The sequence below is a fragment of the Eucalyptus grandis genome, chromosome 9, assembly GCF_016545825.1.
Source record: "Eucalyptus grandis isolate ANBG69807.140 chromosome 9, ASM1654582v1, whole genome shotgun sequence".
Classification (NCBI taxonomy): Eukaryota; Viridiplantae; Streptophyta; class Magnoliopsida; order Myrtales; family Myrtaceae; genus Eucalyptus; species Eucalyptus grandis.
The window spans coordinates 23728804-23748594 of record NC_052620.1 but is presented as its reverse complement, the minus strand read 5'-3'; the positions used below and the strand labels follow the sequence as shown (position 1 = coordinate 23748594).

At 38.2% G+C, this 19791-nt stretch overlaps 1 protein-coding gene across 12 annotated transcripts; it reads right to left on the bottom strand.

Moving 5' to 3' along the window:
* Nucleotides 1-6: 6 nt before the first annotated feature.
* Nucleotides 7-19475, bottom strand: LOC104452833 (disease resistance protein UNI). Of its 12 annotated transcripts, none has more exons than XM_039301745.1 (11): nt 16338-19475; nt 14502-14754; nt 14330-14394; nt 12140-12598; nt 11316-12032; nt 5389-5874; nt 3483-4338; nt 3111-3342; nt 2444-2535; nt 1483-1651; nt 7-404 (listed from the first exon to the last, which is right to left on the bottom strand). In XM_039301745.1, the coding sequence occupies exons 1-7, from the start codon at nt 19158-19160 to the stop codon at nt 3502-3504; spliced, it is 5640 nt and encodes a 1879-aa protein (XP_039157679.1). In that variant the 5' UTR covers nt 19161-19475; the 3' UTR covers nt 7-404; nt 1483-1651; nt 2444-2535; nt 3111-3342; nt 3483-3501. The 12 variants fall into 12 exon arrangements, with proteins under 12 accessions (XP_039157679.1, XP_039157678.1, XP_039157680.1 ...); XM_039301744.1 differs by having other exon boundaries at nt 2444-2493; XM_039301746.1 differs by having other exon boundaries at nt 7-365; nt 2444-2493.
* Between the last annotated feature and the right edge of the window lie 316 nt (nt 19476-19791).

Below are 19791 nucleotides of genomic sequence, written 5' to 3'. Positions count from 1 at the left end.
GGCATTAACGAGTGTGCATTTAGATTATTATGAACCTCACAAACCCAATCGGAATATAAGTACACTTCATTGATTCATCAAGACAAAATAAAGGAGATATTATTAGAAGTACAACATTTATTTTGGACCAGCCAAAGCAAAACTTTTAGAGCTAATCTTTATCAAGTAAATCAAGTCCTTACCAGCACTAGTGGAAATGTAGACTCTGAACACAATATCCTCCCTATCAATGAGCTCAAACACACAAACATTTCGACATGCAGACGAATTTCTCTTGCAAATGTGGGCCAACCAGTAGAAAAAAAAATGCCCCTTGGTCACGTCCACGGCTCCTGAGCTTCACTGTCCATAGCCTATTTGAATACCTGAGAGTCGCAACTTACTCGTTTTCGTGAATATGTTGCCTGATGGATTGAGTAAGAGCAGTCTCCATGTGAAGAAAGACCAAAACATAAGCATACATTTATGAGAGAATCAAATTACATAGTGTGAATTTAAGACAGCAGTTGCTGGTTCTAGGAGTTTTAATCAACAATACACATATAATGAAAGTCATCAATCTCAATCTGCAATCCGAAGTCAAATGTCAAAATATACGCTCCTAGAGTGCGATAGGGTACATAACCAAAAGAAGCCTTTCATGTCCTATATAAATATTTAACCCATGCATTTTGGCCATGCAGACCCCAACCGCAGGGGAAAAAGCAAAGACATCTATGACTTGAACATGGATGGAATTGAAAATTTAGACTTAAGCTATTCAATTCTTTCAAGCACAGCAAAATTGAATGTTTTATCAAACTATCGGTTTTATATGACAAAGTAAAGTAAGCTTGTTTTCCCCTCAAATATTTGGTATGTATAACAAAATAAAACGGTATCTCCTATTTGGCATTAAAATTATTCGTCATCAGGTCTACAATGAAATTTCAAAATGATAACTAGCCACCCTCTTATCTTTCAAGTCTTTCCCTTTAGTCAGGGAGGTAATGACATTATTGCAAATTGCTTGTCCTTATCAACTAGTCTCCTTGTGTGATGATTTACATATATAACCTAAATTTACAGCATTCAATAACATTGTTAAATTTCTCCATATAAGAGGACTTGGATTTTAATTCTTAAGACTTGCCTCAGCAATTGTTTTCTAAAACATCTATCCACAAAAAAGGAGACAACTGTTATATTTTTGAACCTCGACCACCAGCTTATGTCCCAATAACTGTCCTTTCATTCTTTTCCCTGCTTCAATTACTCCATTGTTAAGATATATACCTGGTTTTAAACATATACCCATGAACACTTCAAGGAAAATAACATGTCATGTGGTTTACTACATTAACTCAACTTGGAAATACACTAGAGTATAAGCAAATATATATAAACAGCATCTATATGTTTGATTTTCAGACGTGCGAGTTCGACTCAATAAGCGTGGGATCATATCAAGTCACTCTTAATATAAGAGGGCCTCATCACCACCTTTGAAAAAGGGATGCTTCATTTGAAATGTGTTGGCCGATGTAAGGGTAGTGAGAGGCCTTGGGCACATGGGACCATAATAAACCAGCTCAGGATGCCTCAATCTGAGGCAATTGAGGGCCAGGGGCAGACTCTATTCCAGGGAATCCAGAGAGAAATCCGGCTTTAGCTGCAACAGCAAGAAAATATAAATATAAATTCGGCTTCATCATCCATATATCCCTAAACCTCTACAAATGTTGATTGCACATGCCTCGCGATTTTACCACACAAAACCTGATGCAATTCAAGAAGTGTAAGAGCATACCAGATTCTCCAATCATATCAGAAGCTGTGCAAGAATAAGACAAGAAGCTTTACTACTTAAGTGCATACATCCCAAACCAAAGCACCAGTCGAGGTCGTTTTTCTTCAAGTGCACCATGCATATCCACATCTTCTACACATGATTCTACTTGCATCGACATCTTCTCTTGCAGCCAATGAAATGAAGCACACATCTTACACGACCATCCTAGTTGCATCAACTTCAAAAGGGGTGAACAATCGACCAATGGGATCACCTAACTCTAGATGCATCCACTATCCAAAACTTTATCATACCAAGTACCGCAGGCCGCAAAAGCCTTTTGTAATGGATGCACATCTAAGAACACAACCTTATCCTTTTCAACAGTAGAAGCTCGAAGTCACCCTTCTCTTTTTGCAGTAACCATTCTCCCACCAAAAAAGACGAACACCAGGAATTCCCTCCCATTGACCAGACATGCAGTATGTAGAAACAGAAAGGGTACGAATCAAATTCGAATATGCTCAGCAGAAACTACTCTTCAAAAGGAACCAAATGAAAACTGAAGCTAAATCCATGCTATTGCTCTAGATAAAGGAAACACGAGACGGCGACGGCAACTCCAATCAAGTGCAAAATGAACCCATAGAAGAAGAACGCTCGTAACTGTACCTGGATTTGACCACAAGAGGATGGCGAGCGAAGCAGCGAGAGGGACGGTTCTGTGAAGAGGCCGTTTAAGTACACTTCATTAGTTTGACTAGCTATGGAAAGATTTTACAATAAATTAGAAATAAATTTTATCATTGCAGCATCTCGTAACCAATCAAGACAAAGAAAAAGGGCTTGTTAAAATTTATTCTAGAATTTGAAAAGAACAATGCGAAAGAGAGTTACGCAAGCAGAAACAAAGACACGTCAAACCACAAGAAATTCTCATGAGGATGAGCAGTCTGGAGTACATTGAGAACAAGGCGTAAAAGTGACCCCCTCATATTTTTGACAAGGCATGGAATTCTCTCTTCATATTTTCAAGTTTCATGATGCTCGAGAGATATCTCTCCCTATATCATCTCCATCGAGATATCTCTCCCTATATCATCTCCATCGATGAGAGCTCAAACACGCAGAAATATCCTACGCAGACGCGTTTCTCTCGCCAATGCTTGTGAGGAAAGCACGGAAGATGTGGATTTAGGGGCAATAAAATTGCTAGTCTGAAGAAGAGAGCCCTAGCCAAAGAAGCAGGAGGCAAGGATTGAGGAAGGTTTTTACGAAACCAACTTCCAGCTTCAAACTAATTCACGCACAATATGACACCAAAATCGGAAGAACTTACGAGTTTGTCGGGTTCAAGGTTGGAGAGAGAGAGAAAGAGAGTACGATCTTCTCTCCAGGGATGGTGACGAGATAACACTCCATCTGGTTGAATCTCTCTCTCTCTCTCTCTCTCCCTACTTGCTCCGCTCCACTAAGTGCAGCAGCTTCGCTTCTCTCAGTCCTGGCATTCCCGACACTTCATTTGATGCCTCCGGTGTCAAGAAGGAGAAGGAGCCCTGCTTTGCTTCCTGCTGTTCAGTGAAGTAGGAGGTGAGATCCATCCACAGATAGGGTTGATGATGCAATGATCGGACGTAATCAATATTAGAAAATTACAAAAAGAAAAAAGAAAAGAAGAATGGATCAGAGGATGACATCAATTAGATCTCACCAATTCAATGTGCATTTGTTTATGCTGATAACTTCCATATGGTTGTATTGAGATCATCACCCTCCCCCCAATTCCCTCTTAACTTGTATTTGAACAGTGACACATCATACAGTTCTGGTGTGCTTAGTGTGCCTTTAGCAAAGGTCTTCATTTTCGGGCACTCTTCTACTATAATACTAGACAATGATGGGAACCTAAAGATACAACTCGAGATGGAGGAGAAGCATTCTAAGTTTGGCAGATGTTGGAGTGTCAACCATGTTAGCTTCTCAAACGAAATCACTTTTCCTTCTCCATTTCCATCGTTGGCCACTACTTCTTTCATTCTTTCACATCCTATTATAGTCATGTTAGTGAGATGCATCAAATTTGTGACCGTTGAAGCTATTACTAGATGTATCAATCCAGAGGAATTCTTCACCACTAACTCCGTTAGATTATGGAAGGATGTCGCGGTTGGAAATATCGTTGTCAAACAAGGACAATCCCATACCTCCAATATTTCGATGCTCTGAAGAATTTTCAATAATAAAGAGTCTTCTCTCCATACATTCTTTAGGTTGTGTAGCTTGTTTAACTTAAGTTCTCTTAAATTTTCAAGAACTGGATGTTTTCCCTCGTCAACAAGCACTTCATTGGGGAATATATCTTCAAAGGAACTACAGAAGACCTCAAGACTTTGTAGATTCTGAAATCTCTCTAGGAGCAATTTGGGAGGAAAGACTGCCTTTTCATCATGAAAGCATGCCAATATTAGTGCTTTTGGCTTGCCAAAGATTTCATCTGGAAAATTTCCATCTTGTATCATTTGAATGTTGTTATCCACTAATAAAAGTCTTTGTAATTTGGGAAAGTCCTGTCAAATTGCCAATACAACAAGAGAAGTAAATTAAAAAAAAAAAAAAAAAAAATTGGCAATAAATCATGTGCTGTAAAAAGTAAATCTATTTAGATGATTTGCATGATAGGTGGCTGTGTTCTTAAAGTTCATCATGTCTAGAGAGACCTTTGCATACAAGTCTTCAAACTTTTAAAGACTCAAATAGAGGCTGGAATAGTTAAGTTAGTGGAGTGAATCGAAGAGTAAGAGCCCTCTTGCTCACCAAATTCATCCTTTATTAGAAATATCTTATCTTGTCAACAAAAGTTTATCATCTCTGAAATTTTATGTAATGAGATGCACTCATATTGTTACTAAAACATATGGTGTCCATAAACTTTAAAGTGTGCTGAAAATATAAGAAACATCTTATGGTGTCCACAAATTAATAGGTAAGAGGTTTCTGGATCCTATAGTATTATAATGTGTATTATAATGTGATGCGATTATGTAGTCAAATATAATGGGTGAATTAAAGGATAAAGTATAATATAGTGAGTTAAGGTTCTAATGTTATTTTTTCAAAAAGAAAAAATTGTTTTAGTTTATTTTTTTTAGAGTTTGTAGAAAAATAAAAAGAGAAGAAAAGTTCAAATGTAAGAATTGTGTCAACAATGGAGAGGATATCATGTCAAAGTTCTCATTGATTTCCCCAAGGAGTGCCATTAGATTAGATTAGGAATATATTGTGTTGAATTGTGTTAACAATGGAGAGGATGTCATGTCAAAATTCTCATTGATTTCCCCAAGGAGCGCCATTAGATTAGATTAGGAATATATTGTGTTGTCAATAGAAAATCTATAACTATTTTTGTAATTTTAGGGAATGGAATATCTCATGCACGTCCACAAATGAAAGTATACGTACGATATTAGAAATATCTCAATGCTGTCGACTAACTAATAGGCAAAGGAGATCATGTTTTCTATAGCATTATAACATGATGTGATTATGCAATGGATATGAGATTAATGAGTGCTTTAAAGAACAAAGTAAAAACTAAGGGAGAGCAACTATAATCATACCCTCTCAAAAGAAGAGTGTTCTTCTTGGTTTGAAAGGTCCTGTTGATCATCTCTTTGAGCCCAACTGTTCATGCATGCCGCAAAGGATAACATGTTTCGTGTGTCACAGTGAGTCACTCGTAATTCATTTAAGAATGGCCAATTTAAAGTGGGCAAGTTAACATAGAAGCTCTGGAGTTGTGGCATATCATGTAACACTAGAGAGGTTAGTTTCGGGAAAAGAACTTGAGCAGTGTTGGAGTGTGGAGTGTCATCTCCACCAACAACTATTTCCTCAATCCTACAAGACTCCACTCGAAGTTTCCTAAGTTGGATTAAACTTGTTGCCACCCAATGCGGAAACAAATTTGCAAGACTCTTACAGTTATGAACCTCCACTTCCCATAAATAGTCAAAAGTCAGAGTTTCTTGAGGGTTGTCAGGCCATATTTTGCTTAAATTGTCCATGTGGGAGAGAATCATCCACTTCAGTTGAGGGAATTGTAACTGCCATATTGAAAAAAATGACACGATGAATGTTATTGCATTGAGTTATGACCTCAAAAAATGAATTTCCAAACTTTCCTTGCTCTCACAAATCATGAGAATTCAAAATATTGTTAGTGACCTAACAAGGAGGGGTTGATTGATACTTTTTTATATTAGTTGACCGATGACTAAGGCCAAGGATATTGCAATGCAATAAGCATGGAATTATAAATGCATTTATAAATCAATATTACGTTGAGCATCGACTTTTAAGTGGCTTAATTGACGATTAATGGTACGTAGATTTTGTAGTGACGAGACAATGTTAACTTTTCTTGATTACTCCGCAAATCATAGCGATAACTTAAAAGTCCAAGAATTAGGCAGATGGGCCCTGTGCACGTGAAACTTGGGCTAGTTCAAATGGTTGCTAAGTAGGTCTCTCGAATTCCGGTGATGAGCCTTTCAACTTCATCCTAATCCCCCCTCCCAAATCCTCATTTTTCTGATAGTAGCTCTTGCGTCACAATCACAGAGAGAGAGAGAGAGAGAAAGATAGCCCTCTTGCTTACGCTGATGCATATATGGAGCCGTTGACTAACCATCAATGACAGCTTCCTCAACTGTTTCTATACGCAATTAAATCGGGACAAAGATGAAGAAGAACACAATATGCCTGAAACAATGTTGATACCATGGAGGAGTGACAAGTCGCATTCTTGTAATGAATAAGCACGAAGACTGGCAAAAAGATCAGGGAGCTTGCTAGGCGGTCCAATAGAACTATTGAAAAGAGTAACATTCAGATTCACTGATATGAACTGAAAATTTCTGTTGCGTTAGTTTCATCGGCAAAGATAAGTTGTGTTTTAATCACGTAGGATCTGAAAGAACTGGTGAATTAACCAACCAAACCCCCCCGCCCCCCTTTTATTTCAATGAAGAAAACGCCTTGTTTCTTTAATTTTTGGAAATATGCAATGATGAATTCTCGGATTATCCACTTCCAGATTTGTTTGCACCGATCATTATCAAAGTTGCTTGCACTGATCTTTTGATAATGCAGCATTAGGTTAAGTAAGAATTTCTTAGACTTATTCAATTCAAGGTGAACATGCATAACAATTAGAGAAAAAGCAAGGACAAGGTGATGGCAAGCCAGTCAACTAAGGATATGAATAGTGGCTGCGAAGAACTTAAGAAGTGTATGTATTGATGAAGGAATGGATGAAACTAATGCTTGGCTCAATATTATTTCCTCTATTTACTATGAGCATTACTACTTATTCATACTAAATTTTGAACAGTACTTATGAATCTTCTAATTAATAAAGTTCACTAAAGAGAAGAGTCATGAAAATTATAAGGTGAACCAGATAAAAAAAATATAATAACTTCAATTGTTCACAAGCTTTTTCTTTTTTATGTATGGAAAATTTTTGTATTGAAAGAAAATAATTTCTTAATAGGAATGGGCAACGTAACAACTTGAATAAATAACGTATGTTATGATCTCAGCAAAAGCAAGTTGGGTTAATTTACTAGTTTTATAATGGACCATTAATAACATCCATGAAATAATATTTATTCAATTTTTGAGGTGGAAAATAAAAATAGAATCTTGCGGTGGACCAATGATCCAGCCGTTGGCAAAATGTGGGTGTGCACCAGCTGATCGCATTTTGTTTGTTTGGAGAAAATCAAGAGTGTTTTTTTTTTTTTTTTAACTGTCATGACCTCTGACAAGTTGTCCATTGAGGAGCAAGTATTGGTACTTTTCATTTGGTTACAATATAATTAATGCAATTACAACTTGTCCCAAGAAAAGAAAAAACAGAATGACTTTCCACACTTTCTTAAATCTATCATTATTTTTATTAAGGATTTTGATGAGTTTTTGAAATTATCAAATAATGTGGAAGAAATCAATTATCACATGTCAGCTCATATTTGATACTAAAATGAAATTAACACTATCACAACTTGTCACTACCAAAAAAATTAGATAACTATTTTCATACTTCCCCAAATTTATTAGTATTCTTGATTGAGTGTTATAATGACTTTTTGAAGTAACCTCAAAATATGGGGATACCTATTATTACGTGCAACTTATACATGCAAACGCCATTAGAAGTAAATAAATAATTAGCGATAACTCTTACGATAAAAAAGTAAACAAATGTATAGATACTCGTCATGATTAAACATTCCACTTGCAGGCAAAATAAAAAAGAATTGCTCAAAAGTATTAGAATAGGGAAAAAGTCACCTAAAATCCCAAACTTTGTTTAAAGTGACAAATTTATCTCGAAATTCTTTTTTTTTTTTTTTTTGGTGACCCGAGAATCTTTGAACAGCTGGCAGCCGGCAGGGTAAACTCGGGGCGAACTGGACCGCCACCATAGACCCAGCCACAGGTGAGTCGTGCAATGGGGATGCGGGGTTTCGAACCCCTCCCCCCTTGATGGGGGAGAAAGCTCTAACCATCGCGGCCATCGCCAGTGGTGGTATCGAAATTCTTTTTTGACACAAAAAAACTCCAAATTTTACTAACTGTAATACATTTACCCAAACTCCATGGCTAAGGGCGTTTTCATCTTATTATTTCTCCTCTTTCTGTTTTTCCTTTTTCTTTTCCTTTTTTTTTTTTTTTTTTTTTATTCTCTCTTTTGTCTGTTAGCCATGGTAGAGGGAAGCCAGACTTAGGCGTTGAGCCGCCCAACGCTGGTCCTCCTCACCGGATCTGGCGAGGGCCACCCTCACCTGATGCCGGCGAGGGTGGCCCTCCCCTGAGTTTAGCTTCCCTTCGCCATGGCCGACGGAGGGAAGAAAGGAGAAAAAGAAAAAAAATTAAAAAATTAAAAAATTAAAAGACGAAAGTGCCCTATAATTTAAGGTAAATGTGTCACGGCAAATACAAGTTTAGGGTTTTTGTGTTATAAAAAAAAATTAGGATAAATGTGTCACAATTAGTAAAGTTTAGAATTTTTTGTGTCACAAAAAGATTTGGGTAAATTTGTCATTTTAAACAAAGTTTAGGGTTTTTGGTGGTTTTTTTCCATTAAAATAAGAAAAAACACAAGCATTTTCTCCACGAGAAAAAAAAGAAGTAATAACCGAAATTTGTACGGAATCTGTAATTAAAAAAAGGGCCAAAAAATCAAATCTGGGTTGATATCGCGCATTTTCAAGTGCCACAGGATTCGACCCGAAAAAAAGAAGTGCCGGAGGAGGTCGTCATTTATTGCGTTTAGTCTTCGCACGACGAGGAGAACTTTATCAGACGGAATGGAAGTGTTGACTGGATAATTGATTCCTATCTTTTTAAATTTTTTATGTAGCTAGGACATTGACTATATATTGACCCGGCTAAATATAAAAAATCTCGATCCACCTCACTTTCCTTCTCCATCTACGCTTGCTCCTCCACCTCCAGCCACATTGAACCCAACCTTCCCGCCTCCCTCCGCCGTCGCCACCGGGTGGAGTTGCCGGCGCCGCATCCAAGGCGACCATTGGTGGCCCTCCAACCCTCTCCGTCGTCTTTGTGGTTTGCCCGTTCACGACGCCGCTCGTCCATGGCCGCATTCAAGCTCCGACCGTCTCGTCCATGGCCACTCTTCCCTGACATCTATTCCTCTGATTTTTCTTTCGTTGTTTGACCTCGTTGTCCATAGCTGTCGGGATCTCAAACTCGCCGTCAAGGCTCATGGCCATGGACAAGCTGCGGTCGCCAAATCTGTGGAGGAGCGTCCTCGCGAGCCATGGACGGGCTAGGCTTGTGTCCATGGACGATACCGGATCTGGAGGCACGACTCCAGTCCAGATCTGGACGGGCAACGACCACGAACAGCTGTGACGATGGAGGGGTGGCTTGGCCATGGGCGAGGCCGACCATGAGCCGACCACGGGCGACGACGGAGGGGACGATGGCAGTCCATAAGCCGTCGTTGCTCGCGACGGGACTTCCAGATCTGCGACCATGGCTCCAGCGACAGCGGCTCGTCCATGGCTGCAAGCGACCGTGGTCGACTTCCAGATCTGCAGCTCCATCGCTATGGACGGCCAGATTCGAGATCTGTAGAACGATGAGACGGGTTGGACATAGCGGAGGTCAGCCTAATCAAGGCGTCGGTGACTCCGCCGTTGTTCACTGCGGAGGAGCGGCGGAGGTCGGGCGGCTGTGGACGAAGGAGGAGGAAGAAGAGAAGATTTTTTTTTCCTTAAATTCCACATCGACATGGAATTAGTAGACACGTGATCCGAGTGAAAATAAACACCGAATGTTTACTATTAATAATCCAGCTGTCCTTTTACTTCTTTTATTTTTTTCCTTCTCTTTTCTGGAAAAAGCAATATGTCTTTTTCTCTTTCCAAACATAGATCGTAGACATTATAACACTAATGGTCACTATATACAATAATCCACAATTATTATTTATTGCAAAAAACAGGTTTGTAATTTGATAGGCTGTTCAAGTATAGCAATTCAAGTAATTTTTATTAATGAAGAAGACGAATCGGTTCATACATATCAACCTGTTTACTTTTAATTATTTTAATCTTAAGAACCAACTCAAGCATTGGCGAATAATTAAGAAATTAAAAGTTGATTGCACTTATGATTATCGAAGTTTAGAGCACTCCAATTAAAAGGAGCCACTCTCTCTAATTCCTCCAATTCCATCGATTGGGAAGATGATTATGGTCTAATGAGCTGTGATAGTTAATTAAATTGTGAACTGTGTTTTGACAATTTTGAAGTTTTATTTTCCCCTTTTTTTTCATGTTCAATAGAATGATGCGAGCTTGTTTCTACGCAAGAGAAATATGAAGTGGCTATGCGGACCTCTTTTTTGCAATTTTTAGATCCTATTCTATGACTACTGTTTAGTACTTTATAATTCAAATTGTAAAAAGTGTTTTTATATGGTTATTTTGATAACTTTTTTAAGAAGCTCGCTAATTAATTCTAAAGTACTGTGTATGATATGATTACATGAGCTAACACAAAAATTACACTCCTAAAAGGATATGGAGATGTAACATTAATAGTTATGTTTACTGAGGATTAGAATCTTTGTAATCTTCGTGTTAAATATTAGAAGATTCTGTACATAAATTTGCACAAAGCACCATATTGCTAGTACTTATGGGAAATTTACATACAATTGGATGATTTTGAATCCACACATATTTATCGATGTCTGAATTGTTTTGCATTAATAATTTATGAATGTGATCATGGACTGCTGTAGGTAGCTAGATACTATGTTTGTATTTATTTAGTTATGAAACATGAGTTCCATTTAAATTTAAGCGTAGCGTTAATGACTAATATTACGAACATTTATATCTAGCACTTTGTCCACACATGACACATACCATGCATTGTCCAATATTACTAGAATATGTTCCAAATTAACTGTCAAATATGCATTTTTTAAAGGACTAACCTGTGGAGTAAAAAGATAAGGGGCATCGCACTCAATCTTCATCAAGGATTGCCCCATCAAACTTCTCATCTTGGGGCAGTGGGCAATGGTCAACTCATCTAAGACAGGGCATTCCAACGTATGATTGTTCCCCGAGAGGAAACAAGTCAAATTGGGCAAGCATTCCAACTTCACCAAATAAAGATTCGGGAATGTAATTTTCTTCATTGCGCTTCCTTGCCCTTCTTCCTCTGCGATCACTCCTTCCATCTGACCACACTCCATTATTTCCATTTGTTCAAGATTGGCAAGGCACCGAGCCATTGATGGAACAAAAGTGTGTCTCAAGCCATTGCATTTATAAAGAGTTATATAAGATAGAAAATTGTAGGGCAAGGATTCTTGAAGATCTTTGTTCCATAGTTGCCTCAACTTTGGTAGATTGACCAAGCTCAATGTCCTAAAGGAAGGCAGCACCTGTGTGCTTTCCATAGCCTCTAGCCCTTCCAGATCGAATATTTCTTCTAGTGACTTGCAATCGTGCACTTGCAATGTGCACATATTTTCTAAAACAAGCATCAATCTAGATGGAATAACATTAGAAAATGATGGACACTTATCTACCATCAGCAATTCTAATTGCCAAGATGACTTGATGGGATTAAGTTCGCTATGCCATTTTCCAATTAGCTCAGGGAACTCGGATAGCTGCATAAACTTTGCTCCAACACTCTTACCCTGTAAAAAATGCATCATTAAAAGTAAACTTCTAGTTAGCAAAAAGCAATTACTCTGTTGGTGATCAAAACCATCCAATTGCATGGAATATGGTAACTGATGCATACCATTTCTTTAAACATATGTTGGATGGTGATGTTAAGGTTTTCTTCCCAAAACCATGCTTTTTCCGATACTTTTACTCTCTCTAGATTTGACGCCTGTATTAGTCCCTTAGAGAAAAACTTCATGTTGGGACATCCACTCACAATGACATCTTTCAAGAGAGAGAACATCAAAGTGTATTCACCTGAGCTGAAACATCTCAACCTTCTCAACCCATCAAGCTTCATATGCTCCAAATGATTGAAAACCATTACATGCCCCTCCTCACTTCCCTCATCACTAATGACTTTTGTCAACATTTTACAATTACTTATCCTCAATTTTATGAGTGCCACAAAATTTCCAGCTATACGGGACACATTTAACTTGGGGAAAGAATCTACGATAGCTTGGTTGTCCCATATAATCTCGATGTTATCCATGCCATCGATATATAAGGTCTCCAAGTTAGGAAAAGCAACCTGCGAGTATTCACTCATGAAACTGGTGATTCGGTTAATATATGAAATCATGAACTTTCAAGATGTAAATAAAATTTATATGAGTGCCAAGATGTAAATTACGAAAGCATGGAGTTGGTGATTCTATCTTAATTTGCACAAAAGGAAAAAGAGAACAAAATCAAGAGAGTTAGTAAGCAAATTTCCATACTAATGTGGATGACTGTAGGACGAAAAGGCTGTTGGAATTACTTGGAAACAAATCGGAAAGTAGGAATTCTATTCTGATGAGATTTTATTGATAATGGACAAAATAGTAATTTGGATATGCTCATATGAAAATCATATGATCACATTAGTCTCCCATATATCACAAATTTTAATAAAATCTCTCCCTCTTTAATTTAGTTACTTTCCTAAAATAATGAATTAGCAAGTATATATATACGGAAGTGATATAGCAAAAGAAAAATGCAGCTGAGGATAGCTTGAGGAAGAATACTAGCAATTAGAAAGAAAATAATGTAGAGATTGAGATAAAAAAAAGCCAACCAATCATCCATCAAAAGGTGCAATACAGTAGGAGTTATGATTTTATCTAATACCGAATGCCTCAAATTAATATCATATCACTCTAAAGCAGTGAGGCTAAGAAAAAGCAATTAGAAAAGGAATTGCTTGGGTCAAACGAATAAATCTTACTTACATCATTTCCCACTTGAAAGAACTAAGTACCCTTGATCGATTGAATTTTCCTTTTAAAATTCATTGATCCTTTATCAGCACTAGAGGATCCAATATTAGATACCACCGACAGATTATGCATATACTTGAGTCAAATAGTTGAAGATTTTCCTAAATACCTCGTTATAGAATATTAAAATTATCTAAGAAAGTCGACGAATTAATCTTGTGCGAGGGCCCATTTTCATAGCCTATTAGGCTGCGTAATCAACATTTTAGGTGAACGGCTTATATTGCTCTTAGGTTAGTCAACGTGGACCCGCCTGTAAATTACTCTATTTCATTTTCCACTCGAATGTTCTTCTGCTATTCGCTCGACAAGACAGTTGACTCAGATGAAATAGCTGATCTATGAAACGTATTTTATTTCTTTAATAAGAGTTTCATAAGAATGGTCTTTCAATTCATGTAAAGACTAAGAGGGGTGATTTCCGAAGCCCTGGACCATAGAGATCTTGCTCAATTTGGCAACGGAGAGTGCCTAGACTCCTTTTGCCGGTGCAATTAGGAGAGAGTGAAGCTTCCTTCGATCAAGAAAATAAATGAGATCTTGCAATGCAAATGATGTCAAGTAAGAATCTTAAAGGCCCTCCATCTCCAGCCTCTTGAACCCTACTGCTCACTTTCCAATCAATTATTTTTTAAATTTCTTTCAATGTACATGCATGCAATGTCTATGCGGTACATTGAGGCTGATTAGAGTTTTGAGTTTTTTGGGAACATCAGAAAGTTTTAGCGATCCTATTTGGCAGTTGTATTACCCTTTATGCATTGTGCAAGTATGAGAAGAGATGTTCAACCATCTTTATGGAAACTATTTGTAGAGAAATTAAAAGGAAGAAATTGCAACTAATACATATCAGCAACTTCGAACACTTATGCTTGTACGGTACTCATTTTCTGTTAAAATATTTTAATCAAAATATACATTATATGTAACTTAGTTTTTGTCTTGGCTATTTTTGTCTCCGGTATATTTATTATTTTGACGTAATGTTAATCATGTACCTCTTGATTGAAGAGTGCAGTGGTGCGTGATCTGATGTGATCTTGACTTCGACTTTCTCGTGCACCTGTCATTGGTATTTCATTGGATGAAAAGAATATCACCATTTGTATTGCAGAGATGAATATATCGACAAGACAATCTTCAATGATAAAAATAAAAAATCAATCTTACACTTTCCACAAGAGAAGCATGTCAAACTTTTCAAACGTTCTAAGTGTAAATGGGTTAACATGGGGAATGTCACAATGTCTGATGTTTCCATTCCCAACCCTTCTTCCTCCATAATGATTGCCTCCGTCTTCCCACAATTCGATACAGTCAGTTTTTTCAGTTGTGTGAGAGATTTAACCATGGATGGGAAAAATATAAACCTGAGGTTATCCAAGCCAATGATTTCTAATGTCTCCAATCTCTGAAAGGCATCCTGCGGAATTTGCTCATGGAATTGGTGATTAATTTAGATTCGAATTCATGAACTTTCAAGATGTAAATATAGATGAGTGCCAAGGGGAGAGGGGGATTATTAAGTTTCACAAAAGGAAAAAAAAAAAAGAAAACAAGAATCAAAGAAAATAAAAACGAAGTAAAAAAAATCTCCATACTAACGTCGTTTCTAATTTCCAGTCTTTCCTTTGCTAAAAAAAACTTGCAATGCTGAGCTTAATTTGATGAGTGAGCTAGTTTTATTCCATCCGAAGAATTTCTCCTTTAGAAATGGATTAGAGAGTGGAGCATTACTTATCTCTCTCTGCATAATAAAGCAAACTTGACAACGCTTTCAGCCTCAAATTTCGACCCAAAAAAAGTTCAACTGATATCCATGGCTAGTGTCCAATGAGAACAATGGCGCAAGTTTTTTTTTTTTTTTTTTTTTGGTCAGTCCTATTCTATTCCTACTCTACACTCACTCTCAGACTTTTGTCCTGCCTCGTGCAGGGCGTGGGAGTCGAAACCCACTCTTGAAACTTACGCGTCCCCACCCCATCCCCCCTGAGAATGTGGAGATTTGAACCCCTCACCTCCCCTTCCATGTTGGAAGGGTGGCCACTAACAATGGCGCAAGTTAAAAACCCCAAAATCTACGGCGATTAAGAAAAAACGAAGACGTAAAGGCTCACACACACTGCCTTGTGGGACCCACGACAAATATGCCCAGGACCTCTACTGATGGGGAAATTAACGTACTGCAAGAGTCTTGGGCCCACCATCAACTTTAGTGCTAATCACCATTATGAAAATGCAATCTTTTCAAGTCAACGAAATAGCCGCCTCAACTTTTTTTGGACAAAATAGTTGTGCGCTTTTTTTAACTAGGCCATTGTTTGTCCTTAGTTTACTAACTTCTCTTTAATGTTAGTAAATCACTATCAATAACCCATTTAACAGGATATTAAACACCCATTCTGGATTTGTGTTTGTGATGCCAAAAATAAGTACAAAAATATTTATACATATTACATGCGTGCATGAACATTCCTACTCTTACAATATACAAAAGACGTGCATCAATTATATTAGCATAGTTACTTTTATTTAAAATCCATGTCCTCCTTTCCATTCTTCATGTTGGTTTTTAAGAGAGTTGCCTATATCATACATTTTATGGATTATAACAAAGTTTGATAACTGAATTCAATGGAATCCATTTCAAAAAAATAAAATATTACCTTACCAATGGAATTACTTTAGTGCCAAAATTCCCTTCGATTTTGCTTATGAAAGCCTATGAATATAGATGTACTTGCAGCATGTAAGTTGAAAATAACTCAGAATTTATCACAAACTAATTTACATGGATTTCATACAATTATTTGGATTTCTATGCACTGAAGAGTAACAGAAGATTACTTTATCTAATTACAGAGAAGGCATGCACAGATAAAGCAATTAGGAAGAAAACAAACTAAAAATAACAAATTGAATAAGCACCATAATCCGCGTTACATCTAATAAGCGAAGGAAGAAAAAAACTAATAAATAATTAACATTCTTTTGATAGAAAGTTACCTGTTGTCCATTGAAGAACGCAATTTGAGTGCCAACTGGGCTGTCTGATCTACTACTCAAAGGAACAAGCTTGGCAGTGAAAAAGTTCATGATATGTGGCAAGGAATGCAATTTCAATACATGCAAATCATGCAACCCAAATTTGCCACTCTCATCAGCTTCTACGATTCCCCGTATTATCTTGCAATTGCCAACTTCCATCACTTTTAGCTGTGGAAGTTCCCTCACTGATGAAAGAGGAAATAGTACTTCCATGTTGTGACAATACTTGACTCGTACTACTTTTAATGCGCTGAAGGACTTGGAGGAGATATTGGAGGTCCATATCTTCTCCAAGTTGATGAGATTCTTGAGAAGTAATGACTCCAACGTCATAAAATCTATATGGGATGACGATTGGAGGATGTAATGAATTGAGGGACTATTCTCGACACATAGATGCTTTAATTTTGGAAAACCTTTTTGGGATAATGTGCAAATACTTTGCTCAATTCCGTTCAAACTATCCAATATCATATTGTCAGTTTTGCCTAAAATTCTTTGTATGCATCCTTTTTGAAAAATATCGCTTATTGGATCCCACTGGAGCATCAATGTGCTCAATCCTTTGCGACCAGACCAATGCCATCCTTCACCTATATGAATTTCATACTTGGTTAATTTCTTGACATTTAGATCCTCTGGGATCACACTTGGATCGAGAATGGACACATGCAAAGTCCAGAGTTTCTTCATGTTATTCAACTCAATAAGACTAGCATTAGTTGGTAGAGTTTGGGTCACAGCATTCCATTGTTTAAATTTATTCATGTACAACTCCTCCAATTTGATTAAGCTTCCAAGCACACCTGGTTCAATTATCTGAAGATTTGAACAATAATTCAAGTCCAATAACCTTAGCTCTACCAATTGCCCCATTTCTTTTGACAATCGCCGAATTTTGGAGTTCATAAGGCTGAGAATTTGTAACCTTTTTAGCTCACCAAGAATGGTCACATCCTCTAACGAAGAATGATCAAGACACAGAGTGTGTAAGTTCGTCAAGAATTGAAACAACGAAGGTGAACGACTGAGACGTACCCCACTAAGATCTAAGACCTTGAGATTTCTCATAGAGTTGAAATATGAATCTGGGACCTCAAGAGATTTATTGTTTGTGAACAACATAAAGATTTGCAATTTGGGGCAATCTAATTCTTGGGGAAGCTCCTTCAAATCAATGTAGGAAAAGCATATGGCCTTACAACTTTTGAGCTTATTCTTTGACAACTCTATTACTGACTTATCTTTATCTTTCAAAACAAGAAGAAAGTGATCTCCTGAAGTAACCGAGGTAACAAACCCACGAACCAAGTCATGTATCTTGAAACTATCATTTTCTCCGTTGTGTAACAACAAGGAGGAGGCTTGAAGAGTATGGATAAGTGAGCTCAATCTATTTCTAGTGTCTTCCATGCTGCTATTTTTTCTAAATAGCCCCAAACCCACACTGTACCTCACCAAGTTTTCAAGAGAGGGCTTAGAGACACCATAAACAGCACAGAGTTGTAACAATGTCTTTGCCTCCTCGCATTTTATACGATCGTAACTCACTCGCAACGTCTTATTTATCACCTCACCGGTTTCTTCGTTCCAGATTTGTTTCAAAGCATCCTTACAATCAGAGTAATTAGTGTCTATAAAAAGTTTTGATATTGCGAGAATTAGGAAAGGCAAACCTGCACATATGTGGAGTGCTTCCTCCACCAAGGATTCTAATTCAACTTGAACTTTACCTCCTACCATCGTCTCAAACAATCTTTTTGCCTCTTCGTCTTCCAGTACACCGAGGAGGAAGGCATTGTCACAGCGCATTTCCCTTCGCAAAACACGTTCATCTCTCGCCGTTAACAACAGCTTACATCCTATAACTTTGTTGTCCAGTTCACAAGGAATGCCGATGTCTTTCAAGTCGAGCCGCTCCCACAGATTGTCCAATATTATGAGGACCTTGTTTTTCTTCCTCTCCAAATCTTCCAACCTCTCGCGCAGAAGCTTCGCTCGCAAACTGACATTCTCTTCCTTCTTTATGTCGCTAAGGCCCAACCAGTGCGCAATCTCTTCTTGAATCTTCTTGACATCTGGATTTTGCGACACGTCAGCCTTAGCAACCCAATCGAACGAATTTTTTTCCCTTATTCTCTTCTCAGCATCCACCAAAAGGGTGGACTTGCCGACCCCGCCCATCCCGTGAACCCCGACCACGCTATAGCGGTTATCCATAAGAGCGTCCATGATGTTCAGTATCATCAAAGCTCTGGATTCGAAGTCGACAGAAGAAGCTGAGGCCGCTGTGGTGGTCGACTGGACGACATCTTTGCCTTCTCTTCCAGCTGGAATTAGAGCAGCGACATCACCAGGAGCAGGACCGCTGAAGGAGATCTCCCTATTACTGTTTTCTAGAATGAGATTCTTAATGTCATCGATCTTGTGCTTGGCCTTCCTGCTGAACTGATAGCGACAATTGGGGTCGGGAAGAGTCCCGTGGCAGCAAGTCTTGCTCGCCTTTTCAAAATTTTCCAATAGGTCTTCGGCCTCCTTCAAGGCCTCCTCGGCACTTGCCAGAAACTTTGGGACCCATTCGTGGATATTCTGAAGATTATCTCTAGCCACTTCGGCGGCACTGCGGACCCTCTGAGCCTCGTACTTCAGATTCCCGACTTCCATCAGAAGATTGTTGGCGTAGCTCTCGGAGGACGTGACGTATCTGAATCCACGCCTGAGGGGAGCAACTAAGCACTTCAAAACGTCCCATGCAATTGAAACGGCAGAATCGGTCGACATTTTTCTTTGATTTTTTGTCCGAGAAATAAAGAGCGAGAAAACAGAGAGACAGATAAAGAGAACGATGAAAAAGAGAAGCAGATATTGAAGGAGGAGAAGAAGAGGAGAAGGAAGAAAGGTTGTGCTGAGGAGAAGAAAGGGCGAGACAGAGCAAGAACGATGAGAGACGAAGAAGGCAAAGAGATTTGAGTGCAGAGAAGGACGATGGACGGAAATGTCGAAGAGCAATCAATATAAGCGTGGAAGAGCTTGGTAGCCTTGACTAAACACCAGTCAGTTCCTTTATAAGTTGGGTAGCATCCAATCCAGACAAGAATGGAATGGGGGAGTTGTAGACGATGACCAACAGAAATGGGTGATTTTCTTCATTTTGTTATTCCTTCGGTCGACCGGTCACCGCTAATGCACAAACATTGATTAGGTGCGAGAAAATTATAAAAGTAACGAAAGCCAAACCCCAAGTAGTCACAATATTGGATACAGCTTGTTTTTTTTTTCCCCTAAAATTTAAATTGCACGCGCATCGTGTAGCTTCAAACTAAAAAATAAAAAACGTACAATTACCAGCTGTCAAAATAACAAAAATGACTCGCATTATATCATCGCCCGTGGAATGAGTGATTTACACGGT

Bases quoted from the DNA above. Each gene is read 5' to 3' on its own strand.
- LOC104452833 (XM_039301745.1), bottom strand. From the start codon at position 19,160: ATGTCGACCGATTCTGCCGTTTCAATTGCATGGGACGTTTTGAAGTGC. The intron at 14,755-16,337 runs GTAACTTTCTAT...CAAATTCCGCAG, and splicing joins CGTTCTTCAATGGACAACAG to GATGCCTTTCAGAGATTGGA. The intron at 12,033-12,139 runs GTATGCATCAGT...CATTTTTTACAG, and splicing joins AACATATGTTTAAAGAAATG to GGTAAGAGTGTTGGAGCAAA.